This window comes from Schistocerca americana, chromosome 3 (genome assembly GCF_021461395.2).
Source record: "Schistocerca americana isolate TAMUIC-IGC-003095 chromosome 3, iqSchAmer2.1, whole genome shotgun sequence".
NCBI lineage: Eukaryota > Metazoa > Arthropoda > Insecta > Orthoptera > Acrididae > Schistocerca > Schistocerca americana.
Window position 1 is genome coordinate 470,291,401 of NC_060121.1, and position 25,380 is coordinate 470,316,780.

At 40.2% G+C, this 25,380-nt stretch overlaps 1 protein-coding gene across 2 annotated transcripts in view; it reads right to left on the reverse strand.

Annotated features, from left to right (window-relative positions):
* LOC124607316 (testis-expressed protein 47-like) overlaps positions 1–25,380 on the reverse strand; it is a 225,219-nt gene that overhangs the window by 11,483 nt on the left and 188,356 nt on the right. Inside the window, exon 5 of one of the 2 annotated variants that reach the window (XM_047139614.1) lies at positions 17,188–17,347. The exons of the other annotated variant lie outside the window; for it this stretch is intronic. Within the exon in view, the coding sequence (XP_046995570.1) occupies positions 17,188–17,347 (160 nt within the window). The remainder of the gene's footprint in view (positions 1–17,187; positions 17,348–25,380) is intronic. 2 annotated transcript variants of the gene reach the window in all.

A 25,380-nucleotide genomic window follows, 5' to 3' on the forward strand; every position in this document is an offset into this window, starting at 1 on the left:
AAAGGTTTGTTTCACCTGTTAGAAAGTGTCAAAGTAACTTATTTGGCAGGCTCTGGAACATAGACGTTAACTATCCCTAGAAAGCCTGCTTATAAAGTTTCAAGAACTGGTTTTAAATTATGACTCTAGAATATACTACAGCCCCCTTCGGATCACTCACGTAGGGATCATGAGGACAAGATCAGATTAATTGCAGTATGCACAGAGACATTTAAACAATCATTCTTTCCATACTTCATACGTGAAAAGAATGAGAAGAAACTGTAATAACTGTTACAATGGAATGTACCCTCTGCCATGTACTCACAGTGCTTTGAATAGTATAGATGCACAGGTAGGTGTAAAAGTAATTGATGGGTTTTGTTAACTGAGCAGCAAAATAATTGATGATAGCTGAAGTAGAGAGGATATAAAATGTAGACTTGCAATGGCAAGAAAAGCATTTCCAAAGAAGAGAAATTTGTTAACACTGAATACAGATTTAAGTGCTAGGAATTCTTTTCTGATGGTATTTGCCTTGAGCAGAGCCTTTTATGAAGGTGAAATGTGGGCAATAAACACTTCAGGCAAGAAGGGAAAAGAAGTTTTGAAATGTGTTGCTACACAGGAATGCTGAAGATCAGATGGATATATCATGTAAACAATGAGGAAGAACTGAATAAAATTGGGCAGAAAAGAAATTTGTGGCATAACTTGACTAAAAGAAGGCAACAGTTGATAGGACACTCTCTGTGACATCAAGGCATTATCGCTTTAGTACTGGAGGCATAATGTGACTAAAAGAAGGGATCATTGATAGGACACTCTCTAAGACATCAAGGGATCACCATTTTAATATTGGAGGGAAGTGTAGCGGAAAAAACATTAAAGGGAGACCAACAAATGAATACAGTAAGCAGATTCAAAAGGATGTAGGTTGCACCAGTTATTTGGAGATAAAGAGGTTTGCACACAGAATAGTAGCTTGGAGAATTGCATCAAACCAGTTTTCAGACTTAAGATCACCACCGCCACAACAACAACAACAACAGCAAATTACTGATAGATAAAAGTGTTAGCTGCAAAAACAGGTAACCCGATATTAATTGTCTCATTATGAATAGATGCGATAGCATCTTGGAATTGTAACTGTGTTTATCAATATTTAATGATTAATAAAGACGACAACAAATAGACTGCTAAACAAGTTCACTCTCAGTCAAAAGGCCTTTCTCTGAAGTAGACAACACACACACACACACACACACACACACACACGCACACACACACAAACGCAACTTACACACACACCACACATGACCACTATCTCTGGCTGCCAAGGCCAGAAGACCTTTTGGCCAAAAGGTTACTTCTTTAGCAGTCTTTTTGTTGTGCTGTCTGTGACTCAACATCTGCATTATATGGTGAGTAGTAATCTAGTCTTTTCATACTACTGTCATTTTTTAAAAATTTATTATTTCATCCCTCTTGCCCCATATGAAAGAAGGGTGGGCAAATGGTGCAATATTGCCACTCAAAAAAAAGTTTTCAAAATGAAATGAAGAGGTAGTTTTATCATTATATGAAAATTCTTTGTTGGACTAAGAAATTTATCCATAGAAATTGGGTCGGAAGCCACACCGGTTAATAGGAAGGAGATGGTGTTGGTTCAGGTGTTGATGAATGTGTGGGGAGGGGATGGATTTGAGGACATTGCTAAACACTTCAATGAAGACAGAAAAAAGGATGTCGACAATAATATTGATTATTACTCATACGTGAAAACTGTACATAATGACGGCAGAGGGCACAGGATCGTTGACATCAGACTATGGAACAATGGAAACATAATGTCTAGTCAAATGAATATCATTACCTGTTAAACCAGGTGAATGGTTGTCTCTGGATACAACATCGAAGGATAAATGTCCATGCCACAAGACTAGAACCGTGTTACAGTGGTTTCAGGAGCATGATAGTAAAGTCACTTTGTTGTCTTGGCCACCAAATTCACCTAATCTGATCAAAATGGAACATATACAAGAAGGTATTAGGTGACAGATCTGGGCCCACAGACCACCACTCCATTAATTTATGGGAATTTCTTGACTTGTACACAATCACCTGGTGGCATATAGTTCTGGAAAGGTACCAAGAACTTGTTGAATGCATGCCATGCCATATAGAATCACTGCTGTATTGCATTCAAAAGTGGACCAATGTAGGTGATCATAATGTTTTGGCTCATAAGTGAATGTGATTATTTATACTGCCTCTCGGACATTTTATTTCAATGGGCTGATTATGTTTCAGGAGTGAATAAATGTAGTGCAAGGATGTGGTAAAAAAATAAATTTACTGCAAGGCTATGGCTAATATTCCCAATTATTTGAATAGATGACTGTAAGATGTTCATCTATGGACTTGTAAAGGAACTGAATAATGGCTCATCTTTTTGCTATTTATTCCACTTGTTGATGCATTTAAAGAAATGAATTACTCACACTCTCCATAAATGTACTATATGATACAGGCAAGTTAAAAATTGTAATTTTTTTTCTATATTTTTAATGACACCAATAAAATAGTTTTCTATACTTACATACAGCATTTGCGTTCAAAACATTATGTAACATGAATAATATTAATTTCATTATATTTCAAAAAAGTTAATTGTATTTCATATGTTGAATTCAATTTGGTTATCCTTCTTTTAAGTTTCATCTGAAGCCATTTACACTAAAAATTTTAAATATAAGCTTTCAAAAAACTTGAAAAAAGATTATCAATAAGGGACATAATTGCCATGTACAAGAATTTCTTTGATGCATATATTATCTTTGTAATTTTTAGTTGTAAGGAGCCATTGTATGCAGTTGGCAGGAAGTGAGAAGTGAAAGTTGGCTTTGTTTCATGTACATGTTGCATTGTGCCTGTAATTGTTTATCTGAAGAACAGCCAGTTGGAAAATATGGAATAAACATGCCAACAGTGAATATGAACAGACACAACTTTTATTACTATTATTTAAACCAAAGAGCAGATGAACCCAATATCGTTCTGCCTCCATTTGGAATCTTAAGTACTTCAAGACTGTTGCATCGACAACATCAAGAAAATGTAAAAAAAAATAAAGAAACACATTAAGTCAAAATAACTACTTTTGGTTTTGCTATTCAGAATGACATATGATTTCTGATCTGTCAACTCTGTTCTTTAATTGGCTAAGAGGCTGAACAAAATTGACGTGAACCAGTTCCTTGTAAAAGTGAAATTTGGGAAGACATTTCGATTTTTTACAATAATTAGGAGACACACCAAGAGAGTAAAAAATAAATAAAATAAAAAATAAAAACAATGCACCAAGAAGGAATTATCAGAATGGGGCAGAAATCAGTAGCTGCGATCAGAATGAAATATTCACTCTGCAGCATAGTGTGCACTGATATGAAATTTACTGACAAATGAAGACTGTGTGTTGGACCGAGACTCGAACTTGGGACCTTTGCCTTTCATGGGCAACTGCTCTACCAACTGAGCTACCCAAGCACGACTCACAACCCAGCCTCATAGCTTTACTTCTACCAGTACCTTGTCTCTACTTTCCTGGAAAAAAGGATACTGCAGAGACATGACTTAGCCACAGCCTGGGGGATGTTTCCAGAATGAAATTTTCACTCTGCAGCGGTGTGCGTACTGATGTGAACATATCAGTGCACACTCTGCTGCAGATGAACCCAATATCACTATGCTTCATTTGGAATCTTAAGTACCACAAGATTGTTGCACCAACAACACAAGAAAATGTAAAAAAATTAAAGAAACACATTAAGTCAAAATAACTACTTTTGGTTTTGCTATTGGGAATGACATATGATATCTAATCTGTTTGCCATATCAGCGCACACTCTGCTGCAGAGTGAAAATTTCATTCCGGAAACATCCCCCAGGCTGTGGCTAAGCCATGTCTACACAATATCCTTTCTTCCAGGAGTGCTAGTTCTGTAAGGTTTGCAGGAGAGCTTCTGTGAAGTTTGAAAGGCAGGAGACGAGATACTGGCAGAAGTAAAGCTGTGAGGACGGGTTGTGACTCGTGCTTGGGTAGCTCAGTTGGTAGAGCACTTGCCCGCAAAAGGCAAAGGTCCTAAGTTCGAGTCTTGGTCTGGCACACAGTTTTAATCAGCCACTGAGTTTCAGTAGATGTGATATACATATATAGGCAAGTAAATGATGACAATAACGGAAAAATTGAATAATTTATTTAAGAGAAAGAGCTTCACAAATTGAGCAAGTCAATTATACATTGACCCATCTCTGGCCATTATGCAAGCTGATATTTGGCTTGGCACTAATTAATGGAATTGTTGGATGTCCTCCTAAGGGATATTACTCCAAATTATGTCCAATTGACATAATAGATCATCAGACTCATGAGATGGTTGGACGACAATGTCAATATTGCTCCAAATGTTCCCAACTTCAGAGAGATCCTGCAACTTTTCTGGCTCTGATAGGGTCTGACAAGCATGAAAACAAGAAGTAGAAACTTCCACCATGTGCAGGTGAGCATTATCTTGCTGAAAAGTAAACCCAGGATGGCTCGCCATGAAGGGTGTAAAATATAGTCAACATACTGCCGTTGCTGTAAGGGTGCCACAGTGACAACCAAAGTGGTCTTGCTATGAAAACTCCTCCAGACACATGTCCAGCTTGGAATCTCATTGACTGGAGTAGAACTATCTTCAGTGATGAGTTTCACTTTGAACTGAATCCAGATGACCAGTGAAGACATGTCAGGAGAAGTCCCACACAGTGGTGGAATACCAATCTCACTGTCACCCACCATAACGCCCAACTAGGAGTGTTGGTCAAGGGTGCCATTTCATTTCTTTGGTTGTCATCTGCAGCACCCTTACAACACAGTGGTACATAGATGATATTGCACACCCCACTTTGTTGCCCTTCATGGCAAGCCATCCAGTGCTTACTTTCCAGCAAGATAACGCCCAACCACACATGAAAAAAGTTTCTACTGCTTTCCAAACCCTACCTTGACCAGCAAGGTTGCCAGATATCTCCCAAACTGAGAATGTTTGGAACATTATGGGCAGGGACATCCAATCGGCTTGGATTTTTGACAATCTAATGCACCAATTGTACAGAATTTGGCACAATATCCCTCAGGAGGACATCCAATTACTCTTATCAATCAACGAGAAGCTATATAACTGCTCGTGTAAGGGCCAGAAGTGGGCCATCGCGTTACAGACTTGCTCAAATTGCGTACCTCTTTATCTTGAATAAATCATCCAGTTTTTTTAAAATTTTGATCATTTATTTGTTTGTACATGTACATTACATCTACTAATTTCTGTCCCATTTATTACTTTCTTTTATGCAGTGAGTACTTACTGCCTAAATGAGGAGTTACACCAGAACATCAACTTATAGGACATCAGTGAATGAAAATATGCAAAATATGGCAACTTAATGATTTTATTCCCCAGAGTTGTGTTCAATCCCAGTTATAGTCACAATTTAGATGCCAAAAACTGATAATTTTTATTGACTTTTCTTCTCGCCAAGATTTTAAATTCAGTACCCAGTCTTCCTAGTGAGCTGCACCTATAGCTGAATTGATGGAGCAGAGTTGAGTGCAGTACAGAGCCCATACTATGATGCAATATAGCTCAGCATTCTTTGAATAACCAACCAGAAGGCACTGGGGAAGAGGGCATTGACTACCTCCTACAACTGACTGCAGAAAGATACTTCTGAATTGTGCTCCCTTGTGTACCACTCATGCTCCAGGGCAGAAGGCTTTATGCCACCTGTCCCTACTTATCTTGTGTTTTTTGTCTGCCTCTGTCTATTTTGTTACATGCATCTGCCTCTTTCTATTATTCAGCATTTGCCCCTATAACATTAATGTTGTTTTTTAAAATCTTTTAACTTTTGGCCATCCACCTCTGTTGCATATGTAATTCCTTTAATGATCTAAATTTTTTTATATGTTTTATGATACCGTTTTGTATTTGTGTTATATGATACTTTTGGTCACGAAGAAGTAACTGTATGAGTCTATATGGTTTGGATTGAAGCATTTATTTTGAGAATATTGTTTTACATTATTTCTAAGTACAATATTTTCCAAAAAAGGTTTTTCAGCTATTATCTGCATTTCCTTTATACATTCTGTTACATATGTAATGGGATGTAAGCTGATTTGCCAAAATTTTATTTCAAATACAACCAACTAAACTTTATAACTCAGTATGCTGATTATAACTATGTAATTAATTTATTTAAAAACATTTTATATAATGAAATGCAATCAAACAAAACACTATGTCACGTTTCTACATAACTAAAAGTTAAAACCAAACAATTGAAAATCCAGGATGAAATGTAACAATATTATGAAAAGGATAGTTGCTACTCACAATATAGTGGAGATGCTGAGTTGCAGGTAGACAGAACAAAAAGACTGTCAGAAAGCGAGCTTTTGGCCAACTAGGCCTTTGTCGGGAATAGAGAACAAACACCAGAGACTGTGGTCATTTGTGTGAGAGTTGCATTTGCATGTGTGTGTGTGTGTGTGTGTGTGTGTGTGTGTGTGTGTGTGATTATGTTATCTATTTCTGACAAAGGCCTAGTTGGGCAAAATCTCATTTTCTGACATTATTTTCGTTGTACCTAAAAGTTATTTGGATTGAGACTAACACACCTCCTTTTAAAGTTCTCATTGTCTTCTTCTATGCAAACATTTTATTTTGTCAGAGAACTTATGAGTAATCAAAATTTTCATATTCCACAATTTTCTAATCACAAATGGAATTATTTTGAAAATTCATTATTACAGTTTAATTGTCTTGATTTTTCTGTTTATAAAATTCATTTTTTGTTGAAATTTATGTTTTGATTATAAAATTATTATAATTAATAAGTTTTGTTTCCAGAAAAAATACACCAGAAAGCAAGTTTATAAATACAGGAGAGGTATGCGAACTGTAAGTTCAGTATCTCATTTGTTCTAATTACGTAAACATGAGTTGAGTCTGTCTTTTGTATACATTTTGATGTCTTTTAAATGTTGTTATGTTGAAATGAATTAGTAAATATTGTGAAAGACTATAAGTAGAAATATGAAAGAAAACAAACAAGAAAGTGAAGAAATAGTGTTTCATTCTAAAGAATAGCAAACCCAGCCTATTGGACAACAATGCCAATAATTTAATACAGACTGCAAGAAAAGCTAACTACATACATTTAATATTTGTAAATCTTCCTTCTCTATTGAATTTATAAAGAGTCACATCAGTAATTTACTTCCTAGAGGGGCACTTACACTGTTTGTGGTTAATGCAAGTTGAGAAATGTGTATTGCAATCTATGGGTATCATCCCAGTTAATTATGAACCTGTTGCGCATTTGAGATGCAGACTTTCACTTGTGTTGCTCATTTTGGAGGGAAGATTATAGTACAGAATAAATATATCCCTCTACTTTACATTTACATCTAAGTTCTGCAAACTACCACGAGGTGCATAGCAGAGGATACATACCGCTGTAGCAGTTATTAGGATATCTGCCTATTCCATTCACATATGGAGTGTGGGAAGAATGATTATTTGAATGCACCTGTGCATGCAGTAATTATTCTAATCTTATCCTCATGATCCCTATATGAGTGATATGTAAGGGATTGTGGTATATTCCTATAATCATCTTTTAAAACTGGTTGTTGAAACTTTGATAATGGACTTTCTCGGGATAGTTTACATCTATCTTCAAGATCCTGCCAGTTCAGTTTCTTCAGTACCTATGTGACACTCTTACTGCATTGTATGTAACTGCAATACCTGCAAGAAGACTGACGTTACTATTAATATTTTCTGCAAGTTTGTTAATATACAACATGAGGAGCAAGGATCCCAATACACTTCCTGGGGCACACCTGAAGTTGCTTCTACATCTGACAATGATTCTTCATCCAAAAAAACATAATGTTTCCTCCCTACCAAAAATTCCTCAATCCAGTCAAAAATTTCATTTGATTTGATGATCATACTTCTAACAATACGCGCAGATGTAGTACTAAGTCAAATGCTTTTCAAATATCAAGAAATAATGCATCTACTTCATTGATTTGATCCAAAGCTTTCAGTATGCCATGTGAGAAAAGTGCGAATTGGGTTTCACATGATCAAATCAATGTCAAGTTAACTGGATGGTAGTTCTGGGGATCACTTCTACTACCCTTCTTGTAGACAGGTGTGTGCTGTCCTTTTTTCCACTAACTGGGCATGGTTTTTTATTCAAGTGATTATAGTTAGAAGAGGGGCGAAATCAGCTGCAAATTCAGTACATAATCTAACAGGGATTTCATTGGACCCTGGAGGTTTGTTCAATTTTAACCATTTCAGTTGTTCCTCAACACCACTGACATTAATACTTGTTTCAATCATCTTTTTAGTGGTATGAGGTTTAAAATGGGGCTATTTTCCTGGGTTTACATTTTTACAGGAACATTTGAAAATTAAGTATTTCAGTTTTTGCTTTGCTGCACTCAATTTCAGCTCTTGTCTAATTTGCTAGAGACTGGAAATTAACTTTGGTGCCACTAACAGCCTTCACATACAGCCATAATTTCTTTGGGTTTTGTGAAATATCATGTGGCAACATTCTGCTGTAGTAGTCACTGAAGGCATCACACCTAGTTCTCTTGACAGCCAAACATGTTTCATTCACCATCTCTCTATCCATAGCCCTATCTTTGTTTTACACCTATTATGCAGTAATCTCTGTTTCTTTACACTGACTGTATACCATAGAGGTTCTGTCCCATTATGAACTGTTCTACTGAGTACATAACTATCCAGTACATGGTCAACTACTCTTTTAAATTTGAGCCATAGTTCCTTAACATCCTCCTGTCCTGTGATGAAAGCTTCAAGTTCCTCACTGAGATATGACCTTCTGATTTTTTATCTAGTTTACTGATGGGGAACTTCCGTACATGTGAACTGAGGTTTTTCTGTAAAGTTTTCGGTTACATCAGATGAGTCTGGTGGGCAATAGGAGGATCCAATTACCATTTTATGCCCTCCCCTGATACTGAGTCTTGCTCAAACAATCTCATATGCAGCTTCAATTTCTATCTCAGTGGATTTGAGTTTCTTGTCTACTGTGACAAATACACCACTGCCATTTCCCATTTGCCTTCCCTTTTGATATACACTTAAAATTTCCCCAAAAATCTCACTGCTGTCAATTTCAGGTCTCAACCAGCTTTCAGTACCTAGTATTATGTGAGCCCCACTGCTCTCTGTGAGTGCTTCAAACTCTGGCACTTTGTTACAAATGATTCAGTAGTTTACCATAAGGATTTTAATACTCGCACCTGTGGGATGTCCGCCCCCAGTAGCTGAGTGGTCAGAATGACAGACTGTCACTCCTAAGGGCCTGGGTTTGATTTCTGGCTGGGTCAGAGATTTTATCCACTCAGGGACTGGGTGTTGTGTTGTCCTAATCATCATCATTTCCACCCCATCGACTCACAAGTCGCCAAAGTGGTGTCAAATCGAAAGACTTGCACCAGGCAAACAGTCTACCCAATGGGAGGCCCTAGTCACACGACATTTACATTTACCTGTGGGATGCATTTCTTTTGATCTTACACCGATACTTCCTGGTTTCCTACAGCTACTGTTATGTGGACTGGATGGAGAGTCACCTATGGTAAAAAACCCTTCTTTGTACACGACACACATTCAGCTACCTGAGTAGCAGCCTCTGGTGTGTAGTGCACACATGACCCATCTAGGGGCACCCAACAGTTCTCAACCCTGTAGAACAAGTCCAGGAAGTCACAGCATAGCTAGTCACAGAACCCTCCAAGTCTTTGGTTCAGTTCTTCCACTCGACTTAGAACCAAAGGGCCATGATCAGTTCTGGAGACAATGCTGCAAGTTGTGAGCTTCATTGAAACTCCATACGCAAGGCTTGTCAGCTCAGTACCCTGCTCTGTCAATGGCTGCTCAAATAGCCTCTTCAACATACTGAATGAGGCCCCCAGGCATACACCCTGAGTGCACCTGGTGTCCTTTGCTGCCACCGGGTACCATCATTCTCCGTATGTTTGAATTGCTAACAATTAACAGACTCCTAATCTTTTGCGTTTGCCTCCTCTTGACATCAGACAAAATAGGTTGTTCCTAAACAGGTGATGTGAGTCCCATTGACTCAGTTTCAGTGAAAGACACCACCTTAAACTTGTTGGTTAAAGGGATTGGTACAACACCCTGAATCCTCCTGGTCCCCTTCCACCCAGTACACCACGCCTAGATCTGTCACTGATATGCCACTCGCAGTCAAGTGGCTGAATAATGACAGATCCTTTAATTTCTGCAGAGGAAACAGGATTCACAGGAGAGGATAGTACTTGAGGTACCTCTGGTTCCAGTATCACAGGTACATGAGTCTCAGGAGCTCTTCCAACTCAGCGGTTCACAGCAGCTGCCAATCGTTTGACAGTAGTCAGGGTGATTTCCAGCTGCTTTAAAACGTCAACCAATACATCCCATGTTCGAGAACAGCATTCACACTGGGGCTGCACTTTGGCTGGTGCAATGTGTTATAAGGCAGTGAACAATAATTTTAAATTAAGTCTGCTGATTATTTTTTAGTCTGTTGAGGTAAAAAGTTGCTGATTCCTCTAAGAATTGAAGCAAATACACAAATTGAGATTTTTATTAAGGCAAGACAGGAACCTGTGGTAAAAGTACTAGTTTCTTAAAACATTCTGAGGTTAAGTATAGTTGTTAGCAAACTCGAAAACAGAGTTAATTTATGATAAATGCAGATACTATAAAGGATCTCTCATCTTTAAGGGAAAACTAGATATAACACAGTATGTTTGTTAGAATATCTGCTACAGTAACTAAATCACAAACGCCAGTTTACTAGGAAATGCCTGGGGATTATGCAAAGAACAATGGCAGCTTCTGAAAATTTTTCAACAATTCACAATTATCTGCATTGATATAAAATTAAATGTAAGGGTGATGTATTCTTTGGCAGAACTGTGAACCACAAATGCTGATCTGCTAAGAAATAAGTTACATATCCAAAACATTTGGACAGGTACCTAATAAAAATATAGTTTCACAAGCATCTTAAAACTCACAAAAATAACCTAATTGTACAACTAAATTATAAAAAGGATGTTTCGAATGAAGATAGGCATACTGTCTTCAAAAGTTTTAAAGGAGCACAATTAAGTTGAAGCCTGTAATTGCCGATAACAGTATGAATTTACAGTAGCACTCCCGAATGTTCAAAATTTCACATATGTTTTTGTTGTAGTTGTCTTCAGTCCAGAGACTGGTTTGATACGGCTCTCCATGCTCTACTCTATCCTGTGTAAGCTTCTTCATCTCCAAGTAACTACTGCAACCTACATCCTTCTGAATCTGCTTAGTGCATTCATCTCTTGGTCTCCCTCTACGATTTTTACCCTCCACGCTGCCCTCCAATACTAACTTGGTGATCCCTTGATGCCTCAGAACATGTTCTGCCAAACAATCCCTTCTTCTAGTCAAGTTGTGCCACAAATTCATCTTCTCCTCAATTCTATTCAGTACCCCCTGCTGCCGTTGGATAAGCAGCAAGTCGCACTCTTAGCTCACTTATTTGTTTTATAGTTTAAATTCTTAATTTCTTAGAGTGTTTTTGGGTACTTGCATAATTTAATTCACAAATTTCAGGCATATTATAGTATTTGAGAGTTGTAACATAGCGTTTTAGTACCTGTATAGTGTAAATTCGAGTAGTTGTCAGTCATCTGTTTGTTTTGAACAGCTTGTGAGATAAAAGAGAGGAAAAAACATTGTTAGGGATGGATAGGGACTGAGCCTGTTGTGTACAAATTCAGGGGGAATTGACCACCATCTGTAAACAGCTGGAAGCTGTGTTGGCCGTGGTTGGCAGGCTCCAGGCTGTTGCCCTGGTCCGTGGTGACATTGGGACTCCAGAGGCGAGCGCTTTGGCACCTCTGGAACCTGTAGCATCGCCTGGGATCTCTGATGCCACTGCGCCCTCAGATTCGGACGTCCCTACTGGTTGACACCTGCCTGATGGTGATTGGCGAACTGTGGCAGGGTCGTGAATCCCTGGGCGGAAGGCGAAAGTTGGTGCTGGCTGCAAGGCTGTACCCTTACATCTCCGTAACAGGATTGAGGTACTGCCCATTGCTTAAGGTACTTCTGAGCCAGCAAGTGCAGCCTTGCCTGTTGCAGCAGTGGCTGGTCTTTCTGAGAGGTCCAGACAAGTGCAGAGGGTGGGATTGCTTGTCACTGGGAGCTCCAATGTTAGGCGGATGATGGAGCCCCTTAGGGATATGGCAGCTAACGACGGGAAGGAAGCCAATGTGCACTCTGTGTGCATACTGGGGGGAGTCATCCAAGATGTGGCAAGGGTCCTTCCAGATGCCATGAAGGGTACATGGTGCAGAGCCAACTGCAGGTGGTGGCTCATGTCAGCACTAATGATGTGTGTCGCTATGGATCGGAAGAGATTCTTTCTGGTTTCTGGCAGCTGTCTGAGTTGGTGAAGACTGCCAGTCTTGCTAGCAAGGTGAAGGCAGAGCTCACCATCTGCAGCATTGTCAACAGGACCGATTGCAGACCCATGCTACAGAGCCGAGTGGAGGGTCTGAATCACAGGCTCAGACGGTTCTGCGACCGTGTAGGCTGCAGATTCCTCGACTTGCGCCATAGGGTGGTGGGGTTTCGGGTTCCGCTAAATAGGTCAGGTGTCCACTACACACAGGAGGCAGCTACACAGGTTGCAGGGGTTGTGTGGCGTGGACTGGGCAATTTTTTAGGTTAGACAGTCTCGAGAAAGATCAAAAAGGGCTCCAGTCTCAAAGGGTACAGTGCAAAGAAAGGACAAGAATCGACCAAGCAACAGTCGGTATTGTAGTTGTAAATTGTCGTAGCTGTGTTGGAAAAGTACCAGAGCTTCAAGCGCTGATGGAAAGCACTGAAGCTGAAATCGTTATAGGAACAGAAAGCTGGCTAAAGTCGGAGATAAATTCTGCCAAAATTTTTTCAGAGGTGCAAACCATGTTCAGGAAGGATGGATTAAATAAAGTAGGTGGTGATGTGTTTGTGTCTGTTGGTAGTAGTTTATCTTGTAGTGAAGTTGAAATAGATAGTTCCTGCAAATTACTACGGGTAGAGGTTATACTCAACAGCCGTATCAAAATAATATTCGGCTCCTTCTACTGACCCCCCAACTCAGTTGATATAATAGCTGAAATTTCAGAGAAAACTTGAATCTCATTACAAATAAGTAGCCACTCATACAGTTATAACTGGTGGAGACTTCAATCTACCCTCGGTTTGCTGGTAAAAATACATGTTCAAAGCCGGTGGTAGACAGAAAACATCTTCTGAAATTGTACTAAATGCTTTCTCTGAGAATTACTTTGAACAATTAGTTCATGAGCCCACACGAATTGTAAATGGTTACAAAAACACACCTGATCTCTTAGCCTGATCTAATAGATAGTGTCATTACGGATACAGGGATTAGTGAGCACAAGTTCACTGAAGTGATTCTCAAAACCCTGTCAACCAAAACCACTAAAAATAAATGCAAAATTTATCTATTTAAAACAGCAGTTAAAAATTCCACTTGATGTCTTCCTAAGAGAGAGTCTCCATTCCTTACAAGCTAATTATGTAAGTGTAGACCAGATATGGCTCAAATCCAAAGATACAGTATCAACAGCAACAGCTAGATTCATACTGTATAAGTTAATGAGAGACGGGACTGATCCACCACTGTTGCGGAAGCAACAAAAAAAGCATGCCAAATTCGGAACAACACAAAATCCCCAAAACTGACTAAGTTTCATGGAAGCTCAAAATTTAGTGCAGACGTCAATTTGCGACATTGTCTCAGAACATGGTAGAAAACTCAAAGAGATTCTGGTCATATGTAAAGTACACCAGTCGCAAAAAACAGTCAATACCGTCACTGCACGATGGTGATGGAAATGTTACCGATGATGGTGCCACTAAAGCAGAGTTACTAAATACAGTTTTCCATAATTCCTTCACGAAAGAAGATGAAGTAATATTCCTGAATTCCGAACCAGAACAGCTGTTAGCATGAGTGACATAAAAGTAGATATCTTAAGTGTTGTGAAACAACTCAAATCATTTAAGAGAGGCAAGTCTTCCAGTCCAGATGGTATACCAATCAGGTTCCTTTCAGAGTATGCAGACACAATAGTGCCTTTCTTAGCAATCATATACAACCACTCACCTGATAAAAGGTCTGTTCCTAAAGACTGGAAAGTACCACAGGTCACACCAATATTCAAGAAAGGAACTAGGAGTAACCCATTGAATTACAGACCCATATCACTGACCTCAATTTGCAGTAGGATTTTGGAGCATAATACTGTACTCAAACATTATGAATCACCTTGAAGAAAATTACTTATTGATACACAACCAACATGGATTCAGACAATATCATTCTTGTGCAACACAGCTAGCTCTTTATTCCCATGAAGTAATGAGTGCTGTCAACAAGGGAGCTCAGATCAATTCCATATTCCTAGATTTCCAGAAAGCTTTTGATACCATTACTCACAAGCGATTATTAATCAAATTGCATGCATATGGAGCATCGTCTCAGTTGTGTGACTGGATTCGTGATTTCCTCTCAGAGAGGTCACAGTTTGTACTGATAGATGGTAAATCATAGAGCAGAACAGAAGTGATATCTGGCATTCCACAAGGTAGTGCCATAGGCCCTCTGCTGTTCCTGGTTTACATAAATGATCTAGGTGATAATCTGAACAGCCCTCTTGCTGATGACCTCGATGTTGAGCACCCATAAGCCCCCTGAACAGCCCTCTTAGATTGTTTGCAGATGACGCTGTAATTTACCGTCTAGTAAAATCATCAGATGGTCAATTCCAATTACAAAATGATTTAGAGAGAATTTTGTATGGTGTGAAAAGTGGCAATTGGCACTGAACAAAGAAAAGTGTGAGGTCGTCCACATGGGTACTAAAAGAAATCCAATAAATTTTGGGTATACGATAAATCGCACAAATCTAAGGGCTGTCAATTCGACTAAGTACCTAGGATTTACAATTACGAGCAACTGAAATTGGAAAGACAACATAGATAATATTGTGGGGAAGGCAAAACAAAGATTGCACCTTGTTGGCAGAACACTTAGAAGATGCGACAAACCCACTAAAGAGACAGCCTACATTACACTTGTCCGTTCTCTGCTGGAATATTGCTGCATGGTATGGGATCCTTAACAGGTAGGATTGACAGAGGGCATCAAAAAAGTGCAAAGAAGGGCAGCCCATTTCATGTTATCATGCAATTGGGGTGAGAGTGTCACTGATATGATACGCGACTTGGGGTGGCAGTCACTGAAATAAAATTTACGAGATTTCAATCACCAACTTTCTCTTCTGAATGTGAAAATATTTTGACACCCATGTACGTAGGTAGAAATTGTCATCATAATAAAATAAGAGAAATCGCAGCTCGAACGGAAAGATTTAGGTGTTCCTTTTTCCCATGCGCCATTCGAGAGTGGAAAGGTAGAGAAGTAGTATGAAAATGGTTCGATGAACCCTCTGCCAGGCACTTAAGTGTGAATTGCAGCATAACCATGTAGATGTAGATGTAGATCTCCTCATTAGTTATGTGATCTACCCATCTAAACTTCAGCATTCTTCTGAAGCGCCACATTTTTAAAACTTCTATTCTCTTCTTGTCCAAACTAGTTGTCGTCCATGTTTCACTCCCATACATGGCTACATTCCATACAAATACTTTCAGAAATGACTTTCTGATACTTAAATCTATACTCGATATTAACAAATTTCTCTTCTGCAGAAACACTTTTCTTGCCATTGCCCATCTACATTTTATATCCTCTCCACTTCAACCATCATCAGTTATTTGCTGTCAAAGATGTTCATTGTGGAGAAGAACTTCATGCCCCTTTGATCAGAAAAGCCACAGACATTCACAAACTTGGCAATAGGTTTAGCAAATGGCTCTTGTATTACCATGCTGCAGTGAAAAACTACTTCAGATTACAAGGGTAGAATCACAGTGATAATGACCAAGGAAAAGCCTGCAGACTTTGGCATGACAGGTACATACAGCCTCTGGCTGCAGGCTTGATTCCAGTTCACCACCAACAATGAAGGGTGAGCCTTTGACAGTACCAGTCACTTGTGCTGGCAAAATGTCACAAATATAGTGTAAGAAATGTCTCTGAAAGATCCGAAGACAAAAGTCCAGAGGCAATGTTTCAACAAGTAACCAGGAAAGCCTCAACAGTTTTGCATAAATAATTTGTTGTAATGCACTCATCCTTTGAAAAGGCTGTAAATGAACATATAACACAATTTACAGAAAAGGTACAACCATTTGTGAGAACACACTGATAATTGCCAAGGAATGAATAAACTTCTTGAAAATTTTTCGGGATTCAGCCAGGTAGCATTGTCCAAAAGGCACGATATTTCGGTAAGCCGACTTCTTGCCATCTTCAGGCGTTCTTGGTGTCTGATTGATCCCTGATGGATGCCGACTTTATATAATCTCCACCCCTCTCCCGCAGCCTCCGCCTGGGTGCTTTCGAGTGGTCTGCAGCTGGTGGTGGGGGATGGGCGGTGCTGGGTGGTGAGGGAAGTGCGGCACCCTGCAACAGATCATGGGCTGCTGTCCTTCCACGGCTACGGCAGCTTGTGGAACTCTGCCGTTGGGGGACATTGCTTCTTCTTCTTCAGGTGTCCTGACAGGAGTGGATTTTCGTGTACACTGTCATTGTGTTTTAATCATGCTTAAAGCTGGATATCAGGCTTTGCTTAAATGGAAATCGCTGTCTTTATTTATTAGTTCCTCATGCAGATGGATCTCCACTGCCTCTTTGAGGAGACAATCCCAGAAGGTGCTCGACTGCCGTTAACACCTTTGTGCCATCTGAACTACGATGGCACAAAGATGTTACAGCAATAGAGCACCTTCTGGGACTGTCTCCTCAAAGAGGTAGTGGACATCCGGCAGCACGATGAACTAATAAACTTCTATTGTATACAGTTTAAAACAAAGAAATGTGGTGTTAACTTTTTCTGATTGCGGTACTTGCCTGTATCAGGAACAGTACATGGTAAGGTTGCATAATGAGAGATGAGATATTGAGGATCATGAAGCCAAGAGACAGAGAGCAGAAATTCCATAAGTTCCATTTCTGGTAATAAATGTGGAACACGTTCAGACAAATGATCTAAGATGAGTTGCAGTCCACACTGCAAAACAGAAAGAAATTTATCAACAAGTGAATACTGCAGAAAGATTGCGTAGCAGAGAACATATAACAATTACACACTTGCTGGAGCCAAAAAATCAATTTATTTCGTAATCAAAATATCCACGGGTGTGCTGCCGGTCTATAGTGTCCAACGGGCATAATATTTCGGCGATCAAACATGTCGCCATCATCAGGATGATGGCGACATGTTTGATCGCTGAAATATTGTGCCCGTTGGACACTATAGACCGGCAGCACACCCGTGGATATTTTGATTATCAAATACGCCGGGAGAAACTCAAGAATCACAATTTATTTCGTCTTTTAAAGATAAATGAAATCAAACTTTTTAATACTACACTGATTCACTGACTGTATGATTTGTTTATTTCTCTAAATATACTTTACAGCAGTTAGCTGTGGAAAAAGGAAAATTTACCAGTCATCTAGTGAAATTAATGGATGATTTACATGACAGTACAAGTTTATTACCCAATTCGAGCTGCAGCACTGGTGTGTGTGTGTGTGTGTGTGTGTGTGTGTGTGTGTGTTTTTTCTGTAACAGTTAGCTCTGGAGAAGAATAATGTCTGGAAGTTTAGCAACATTTTTAATTTTGTCTGTTTGCATATCAAATGCTCAATGCCTTAACTATGTGGTTAAGTTGTTACCCTTATTCCTTACATTACTTGTAGTACACAATGGACTTCCCAGTATAATATTAAAATATTGTCACAACCGCAATTAAGTCCAAATCCAAAGGCAGTGTCATTAATGAAGTACAACACCTAGAACTGAAAGCATGTTTATTACCGACACCAACTTACAGCCAGAACAGAACTGACCTCTTGGATGGACAGTGCTGCTATTGATACAAAAACCAATATTCCAGAATGCTGGTTTTTATACCAGAAACTTCCAGAAATGACATTCACTTAGTAACAAATAATTCTAGTATTTTATCCATCCTCAGCATCTATAGCTGTATATAATGAAATAATAAGCAACAAGTTGCATAAAATAAATTTAATTTCTTTACCAGTTTTGGGCACTTAGTGCCCTTCTTCAGAAGGCTGTACAGGAAAATACACCACAAATAAGTAGAAGTCAAATAAGAATATTAAAATTATGGACAGAAACTTAAAAATTTTAAAAATTTAAAGATAGAGAATGGTACATACTTATACATATCACATTATTTGTGAGTGTCAACAATAAGATGCACACAGTAAAATGGCCTAAGAAAATACGGGAGCAATAAGTAATACCATACTGAATCCCTTGATACAATAAGAATGCATAGATGCTTACAAGTGCTGTTCAAAAATGGTATAAAGAAGCTAAGCAACAAGTGCAGACACTATGCCAGGACAGGATTCTTGAAGTTGGTCTCCAGGCAGGGATGAAAGTACAACATAATACTAAAACAAAACAGTACATAACTACAGTTGTTATAAGGAATAAATAAAAATGTAAAAGCACATAAGCAGCATAACAAGTAATACAAAAAACCTAATGTTAAATCAAATAAGTTATCTAATATCAATGACAAATGGTGCTACACATGGGAAATTTGGGCACTAATGTCCAAACAGCTGTAGTGAGGTCAGTAGCATGCTTGTAGGGAACCTGTTAACGAAAGCAAAGTGTGAATGTCAGTAGCATGCTTGTAGGGAACCTGTTAACAAAAACAAAGTGTGAAGCTCATCATGGAGCTGAAGCTTGTGACTGGAGTAACTGGAGAGAATATTCTTGATCATTGGGTAATATTAAGTATTGAAAAGTGACTGAAAAGGAAAAGAAGTGTGGGCGCCAATTGTATAATAATGAAACAATTAGTACGGGAATATATACAGGTCAAAAGTATATTTTGTGAAAGAATTTTATATAGCAGCTTTTATACCAGTTGTATGTTAGTTTTAGAACACATTGCTAGATTGATGTAGAACTGTCAACAGCATGGAAGCAGCTAAAATGCCTGCGCAGACTGTGGGCAAAATGCATTAAGGGATGACAAGCAAGAACTGGAGTAAATGGAGGAAAAAGTTATAGTCAGTAGTTGAAATGAAGACTCAAAATTAACTATAGGAGAATGGAAACATGGGTATCATTGTATACTTTTACCACAATGGAATAACTAGGTCAGAAATGTGTAAAAAGTCCTAAATAGGCTTCATGAAATTAATGTAACCAGCGACATTCACATAAGATGTATTAGTAAGTACAAAAGGTTTGACAACCTGACTGTGAATGACTGAAAGTGCTTGTTAGCCATAAACATTACTTGTAACTGTAGAGTAAAGCATTTGTAATTTTAAGAATAGATTTTCTATTTAGGTCATTGTTTACATGGAGCCAACCATGAGTTGCAAAGTAAATCACCACCTGCAGGTTGGTTGACGAACTAGCAATGTAAGTGGCTAGTCAGTTAGAACTGGAAATGCTTCACTACTTATATAACTTTAGGTGCCTAACAACCTTTAGCTGTAGATGATCAGCTTACTAAAAATCTGTGTAACAAAATTGCAAAACTAACTTCAAATACCAAATGTATTGATAGCAAAGGTGGACTAATTGAAACTAATTTTCCTCTTCCTCCCAGTTCCTCTCCCTACCATCAAAGTGACCCAACTTACCCCCTCCACTCTCCCCTTCCCTTTCCTGCCTTACATTTTCTTATTATTGGTCTATTAAGATTGCAGTTCCGTATAATCAGACTCTGGTATATGATTGGATTCCCTAGAGTTAGATAGTTAATTATATGCGCCTCTTAATTTTCATAGGTAGAATATTGTCATTAGGTAAGCTACAGTTGCTACTACGGCTACATGTTTGTAGTTATGTTCAGTAAGGTGCAGTCAGTCGGTTGCGATCAGTATACTGGTTTGATAATTTGCAGTAAGTTTTGGAGTTGTACTTACCTGTATTGTAGGCAACATACATGTCTCCTCCTGTTGTCCAGCTCATCTTTGTAGTTCTGGCCTTTCTATTTACAACCAGAAAATTTTAGTTGTATTTTACACATGGCAGCTCGGCCATACATTGCTGCATTTAGTTTCTGTTAGTCAGCTATACAGTCACATTTAAACAGCTACTCAAATCTACAATTAGTCCACCTTCTACTATTGGTACAATGGTACATGTAGATACCTTTTAAACTGTTTTACACAGATTTTTAGTATGGTGATCATCTATAGCTACAGATTGTTAGGCATTTACAGTTATAAGTAGTGAAGCCTTTCTAGTTCTAAGTGGTCAGCTTCTTACATTGCTAGGTAGTTAACCATATATTATTGCAGGTACTGCACTGTCTACAACAGCACTGTCTGCAACCTAAAGGTGGAGATTTATTTTGCTACAGATGGTTAACTCTATGTACACAATGACCTATAGACAACTTATTCTTAAAGTTACAGATGCTTTACTCTACAGTTACAAGTAATGTTTACAGACAATAAGCACTTTCAGTCATTCATGGCCAGGTAGTCAAACCTACTGCACTTTTTTATATATCTATGTGAATTGCACTAGTTATATTAACTTCAGAAAGTGTATTTAGGAATTTTTACACATTCCTGAACTAGTTATCCCATTGTATAGAAAGTATAGAATAATATTCATGTGCCCTATCTCCAACAATTAATTTAGAATTTCCATTTTAGCTACTGACTAGGGACTCTTTCTCCATTTACTCCAGTTATTGCTTCTCTCCCCATCATGCATCTCACATTCTCTCCCCATCATGCATCTCACATGCTGTTTGCACAGGAATATTTCCTGCTGCCACATCACTGACATCTCTACATCAATTCAGCAATGTGTTCTAAAACTTACAGTACCGTGCAATTGGTGTTGTGGCGCCGATGAGATCAACACCAGTATCGATCTGAGTATCATCTTTGAACTAAGCAAAACATTATCTTTGTGTAGTTCCACCATCCAGTTCTCTGTAAGCCTTACTTGTGTGAAGAGGTAATAAATGAACTCCTGATTATAAGGTGTTGTTTGGTGTATCTCACCCGAGCATCCACCTCACTGGCAACCCCGAGTTGTAACGTATTCCGTTTTCACCATTTTACTGTGTCCGTGGCTTCCGCGTCAGTTATTTTCGAGTGTATTACATCAACACAACATTTGAACAATGGCAATCACCACCCCAATCAGGTTATTTCAGTTTCGATTCATGCCCTTCGGGCTAAAAGATGCAACCCAGACCTGGCAACACTTCATCAATGAAGTGCTATTCAGCCTTAAATTCTGCTTTGCATATCTTGATGACATTCTTGTGTTCAGCTCCTCTGTTGATGACAACATTTGACATGTGCAAACTGTTATGAACACTCTCGCGGCAGCTGGCATCGAGACCAACCAGGACAAGTAGCAGCTACATCCACCCATTGTCACTTTTCTTGGTTTTCGGGTCATTGCCGACAGCATTTCACTGCCCCCTGACAAAGTACAAACAATACTAAACCTACCCAGACCTCCGTCATTCAAAGGGCTCCGGCACTTTCTGGGGATGGTTAATTATTATCGCCGTCATCTACCTTGGGCTGCGGAGATTCAGGCTCCACTGACAGATGCCTTGGCAAGCACCAAGACTTCTGGATCTCGGCCCTTTCTGTGGAACCCTGCTATGACTGACTCTTTCACTGCCCTCAAAAATCTTCTTGTCGAGGCCTGCACCATCGCGCATCCTCATCCCAATGCGCAGCTTTTCATCACCCCAGACACGAGCGATACTGCCATCAGCGCTGTCCTTACCCAGACAGTCGATGGCCAAACTTCGCCTCTGCAGTTCTTCTCGCGCAAGCTCACCAATGCACAACGGAAATATTCCGCATTTGATAGGGAGTTGCTCGCGGTCTACGAAGCGATCAAGCATTTTACGACCAACGTCGAGGGACGCCCTTTCTATGTTTTAACAGACCACAAACCCCTGTCTGCGTCCATTTCAAACCCACCACCACCTCCTTGCCGTTTCATATACATGGACTTCATATCTCAGTTCACCACCGATGTCAGACACATAAAGGGTGCTGACAATATAGTTGCTGATTTCCTTTCACGAGTCGGCGCCGTTCATTCGCTGTTAGACCTCTCTGACATGCCTAACCTCCAACCCACTGATGAGGACACAGAAAACCTGATTTCAGACTCTACCTATTCACTACACTTCATCCGCACCACCTTCCCTGGCATTTCTGGTGAGATGAGAGTACGGGCACGTTATGCCCCCTTATCCCAACCACGCTCCATCCAGTTGTCTTCAACGCACTGCATAATTTAGCCCACCCCGGTGTTTGTGCATCCGCCCGCCTCGTAGCGGAGCGGTTTGTGTGGAGAAATGTCAACAAGAACTGCCAGCAATGGGCACGCTCCTGCGTCGCGTGCCAACGCTGCAAAGTACACAAGCACACTTCACCCACCCTCAGCGCCTTTTCGATCCCTCCTGGGCATTTACAGCATATTCACACTGACATTGTCAGCCCCGCCCCCCCTATAATGGCTTTTGTTATGTTCTCTCATCTATCAACCGAACAACTCACTGGGTCGAGGCTGTCCCCCTCCCCAATATCACGGCAGAAACTATTGCTCGAGCTTTCGTCGAGTCATGGGTATCGCGTTTCGGATGTCCAGCTATCATCACGACTGACCAGGGCAGACAATTTGAGTCGGCCCCGCTCAATGAGATTTGTAACATTTGCGGAATCCGGCGCATCCATACCACAGCATATCACCCACAAAGTAACGGGCTAGTTGAGTGCTGGCACCTCACTTTCAAGGCGGCTCTTTGATGCCATGACTCTCTTTGGACGGAGGCCCTTCCCCTTGTGCTACTCGGCATTCGTGTGATCTATAAGGAAGACCTCAAAGGCACAATAGCTGAGTTCGTATACGGCCAGAACATTGTTCTCCCTGGCGAACTTGTGAGCCCTTCTGCTTCTCTCCCTCAGTCTGACTTACCTTCCTTCATGGACCGCGTCAGACGCCACTTCATCAACCTCCACACCCCTCCGCCTGCCAGCCATTCCCACCCTAAGGTTCATTTCCCAAACTCTCTGAACAATTGTGAGTACATCATGCTCCGAGGTGACACTGTCCATGCTCCCCTCCAGCCCCCATATACCGTCCCGCACTGAGTTCTCCGGCGCTCAGCCAACACCTATGACATCCAGATAAAAGATTCAGCTGTTACAGTCTCTCTCAACAGACTTAAGCCTGCTCATGTCGAGCCCACTTCTACCCCCCTTCAGGCCATGACCACGCCACTCACTGTCATGGCTCACGACGCTCCGACCACTCCCTCCACGTCGGACTTACTCACTCAGTTGAGTGACTTCCAGCTCCAATCGTCGAGCTCTTCTCCGACCTCGCCTTCTACTCCGGTCTCACGCACTCCATCGGGTGATCACATGCTCCCCACATCGAGCTTACCTAGGATCACGCCCTCACCGCCGGGCCCTTCTCCGGTCCCTTCGAAATCTCCCCCGTCACCTGTCTCGCCCTACCGAGGTTTCTCATGCCCCCCATCTTGAACGTGCCCTCACTCGAGTTGTTTGTGCCTGTCCCCCCGGACATAATCCACGACATCTCTATAATACTATGCGATGACACACTGTTCATTGTATGTTTCCCTTCATCTGGTGCTCATGACACAACCTCCGCCATTCCCTGCCACCTGGTGAAATGTGTTCCCCTCTCGCCCGACGTCGACCTGGACATGCTTCATGTGTTCACCACACACACCGGAGACATCGTCGTCGTCACTCCGTTCCTCCTGAAAACCACCGGCCTACCTGTCGCCGCATGACCAGCACGCCCAGTACGATGCCTGGCGCGCTTCAACGACTTCCAGGTTCGGTGGTCGGACCTTCCTTCAAGTCATCTACCAACACAGCTCCCCGACGATGCTGTCGAGCTGATTGTGGTTCGACCACCCCTGCCGACACCATAGTCACCCCCCCACCCCTGGCCTCTCAGGAGTACTCCATACTGCGGGAGGGAGGGGGGGGGGAGGGGCTATTTGACGCCAATGAGATTGACACCAGTATTGATCTGAGCATCATCTTTGAACCAAGCAAAACATTATCTTTGTGTAGTTCCGCCATCCAGTTCTCTGTAAGCCTTACTTGTGTGAAGAGGTAAATAAATGAACTCCTGATTATAAGATATTGTTTGGTGTATCTCACCCGAGCATCCACCTCAGTGTAAAAGCCAGTAGATACAACTCTTTCATGAGAAGTTCCCTACAAGCATGCTACTGACCTTGCTACAGCTGTTTGGAGACTAGTTCACAAATTTCCCATCCACAGAGCCACTTGTCATTCATATTAACTTATTTGCTCATCATTAGCTTTTCATACTAATTATTATGCTGTTTATGTCTACTGAAATTTTTTTATGTCTTATGACAAATATAGTTTTGCATAGTTCTGTTTAATTACTTAGTTGCGCTGTCACCTCTACCCTGAGGCCAGCTTCAAGAAATGCATGTCATTAGCTGATTAGCTCCTGTTCTGGCACGATGTCCATACTTATAGTTTGGCTTCTCAATACCATTTCTGTACAAGCACTATGAACCACATGTAAGATTCTATGAGCTCTTATTATATTAATGGATTCAGTATTGTATTACTTATTGCTCCAGCATTTTTTTAGGATCATGACATTTTCTGTATGCATCTTATTGTTGACAGTTGCAAATAATGTAACAAGTATAAGTACTTACCATTTTTCATCTTTAAATTTTTAAAATTTTTAAGCTTTTCATCTTAATTTTAATATTCTTATCTGACTTCTACTTACTTGTGGTGTATTTTCCAGTACAGCTTTACGAAGAGGGGCACTAAGAGCCCAAAACCAGTAAAGAAATTAAATTTCTTTAATGCAGCTAGTTGCTTATTATTATTATTATTATTTATTCGTTGGGGCCATCTAGGACCACATTAAGTCTTGTTGCACCTAGCACTGAGCCTGGCTTTTTTCTGAGCCCAGATTTCCCTCATTCATCGTGAGTGGGCCTGCTTGTG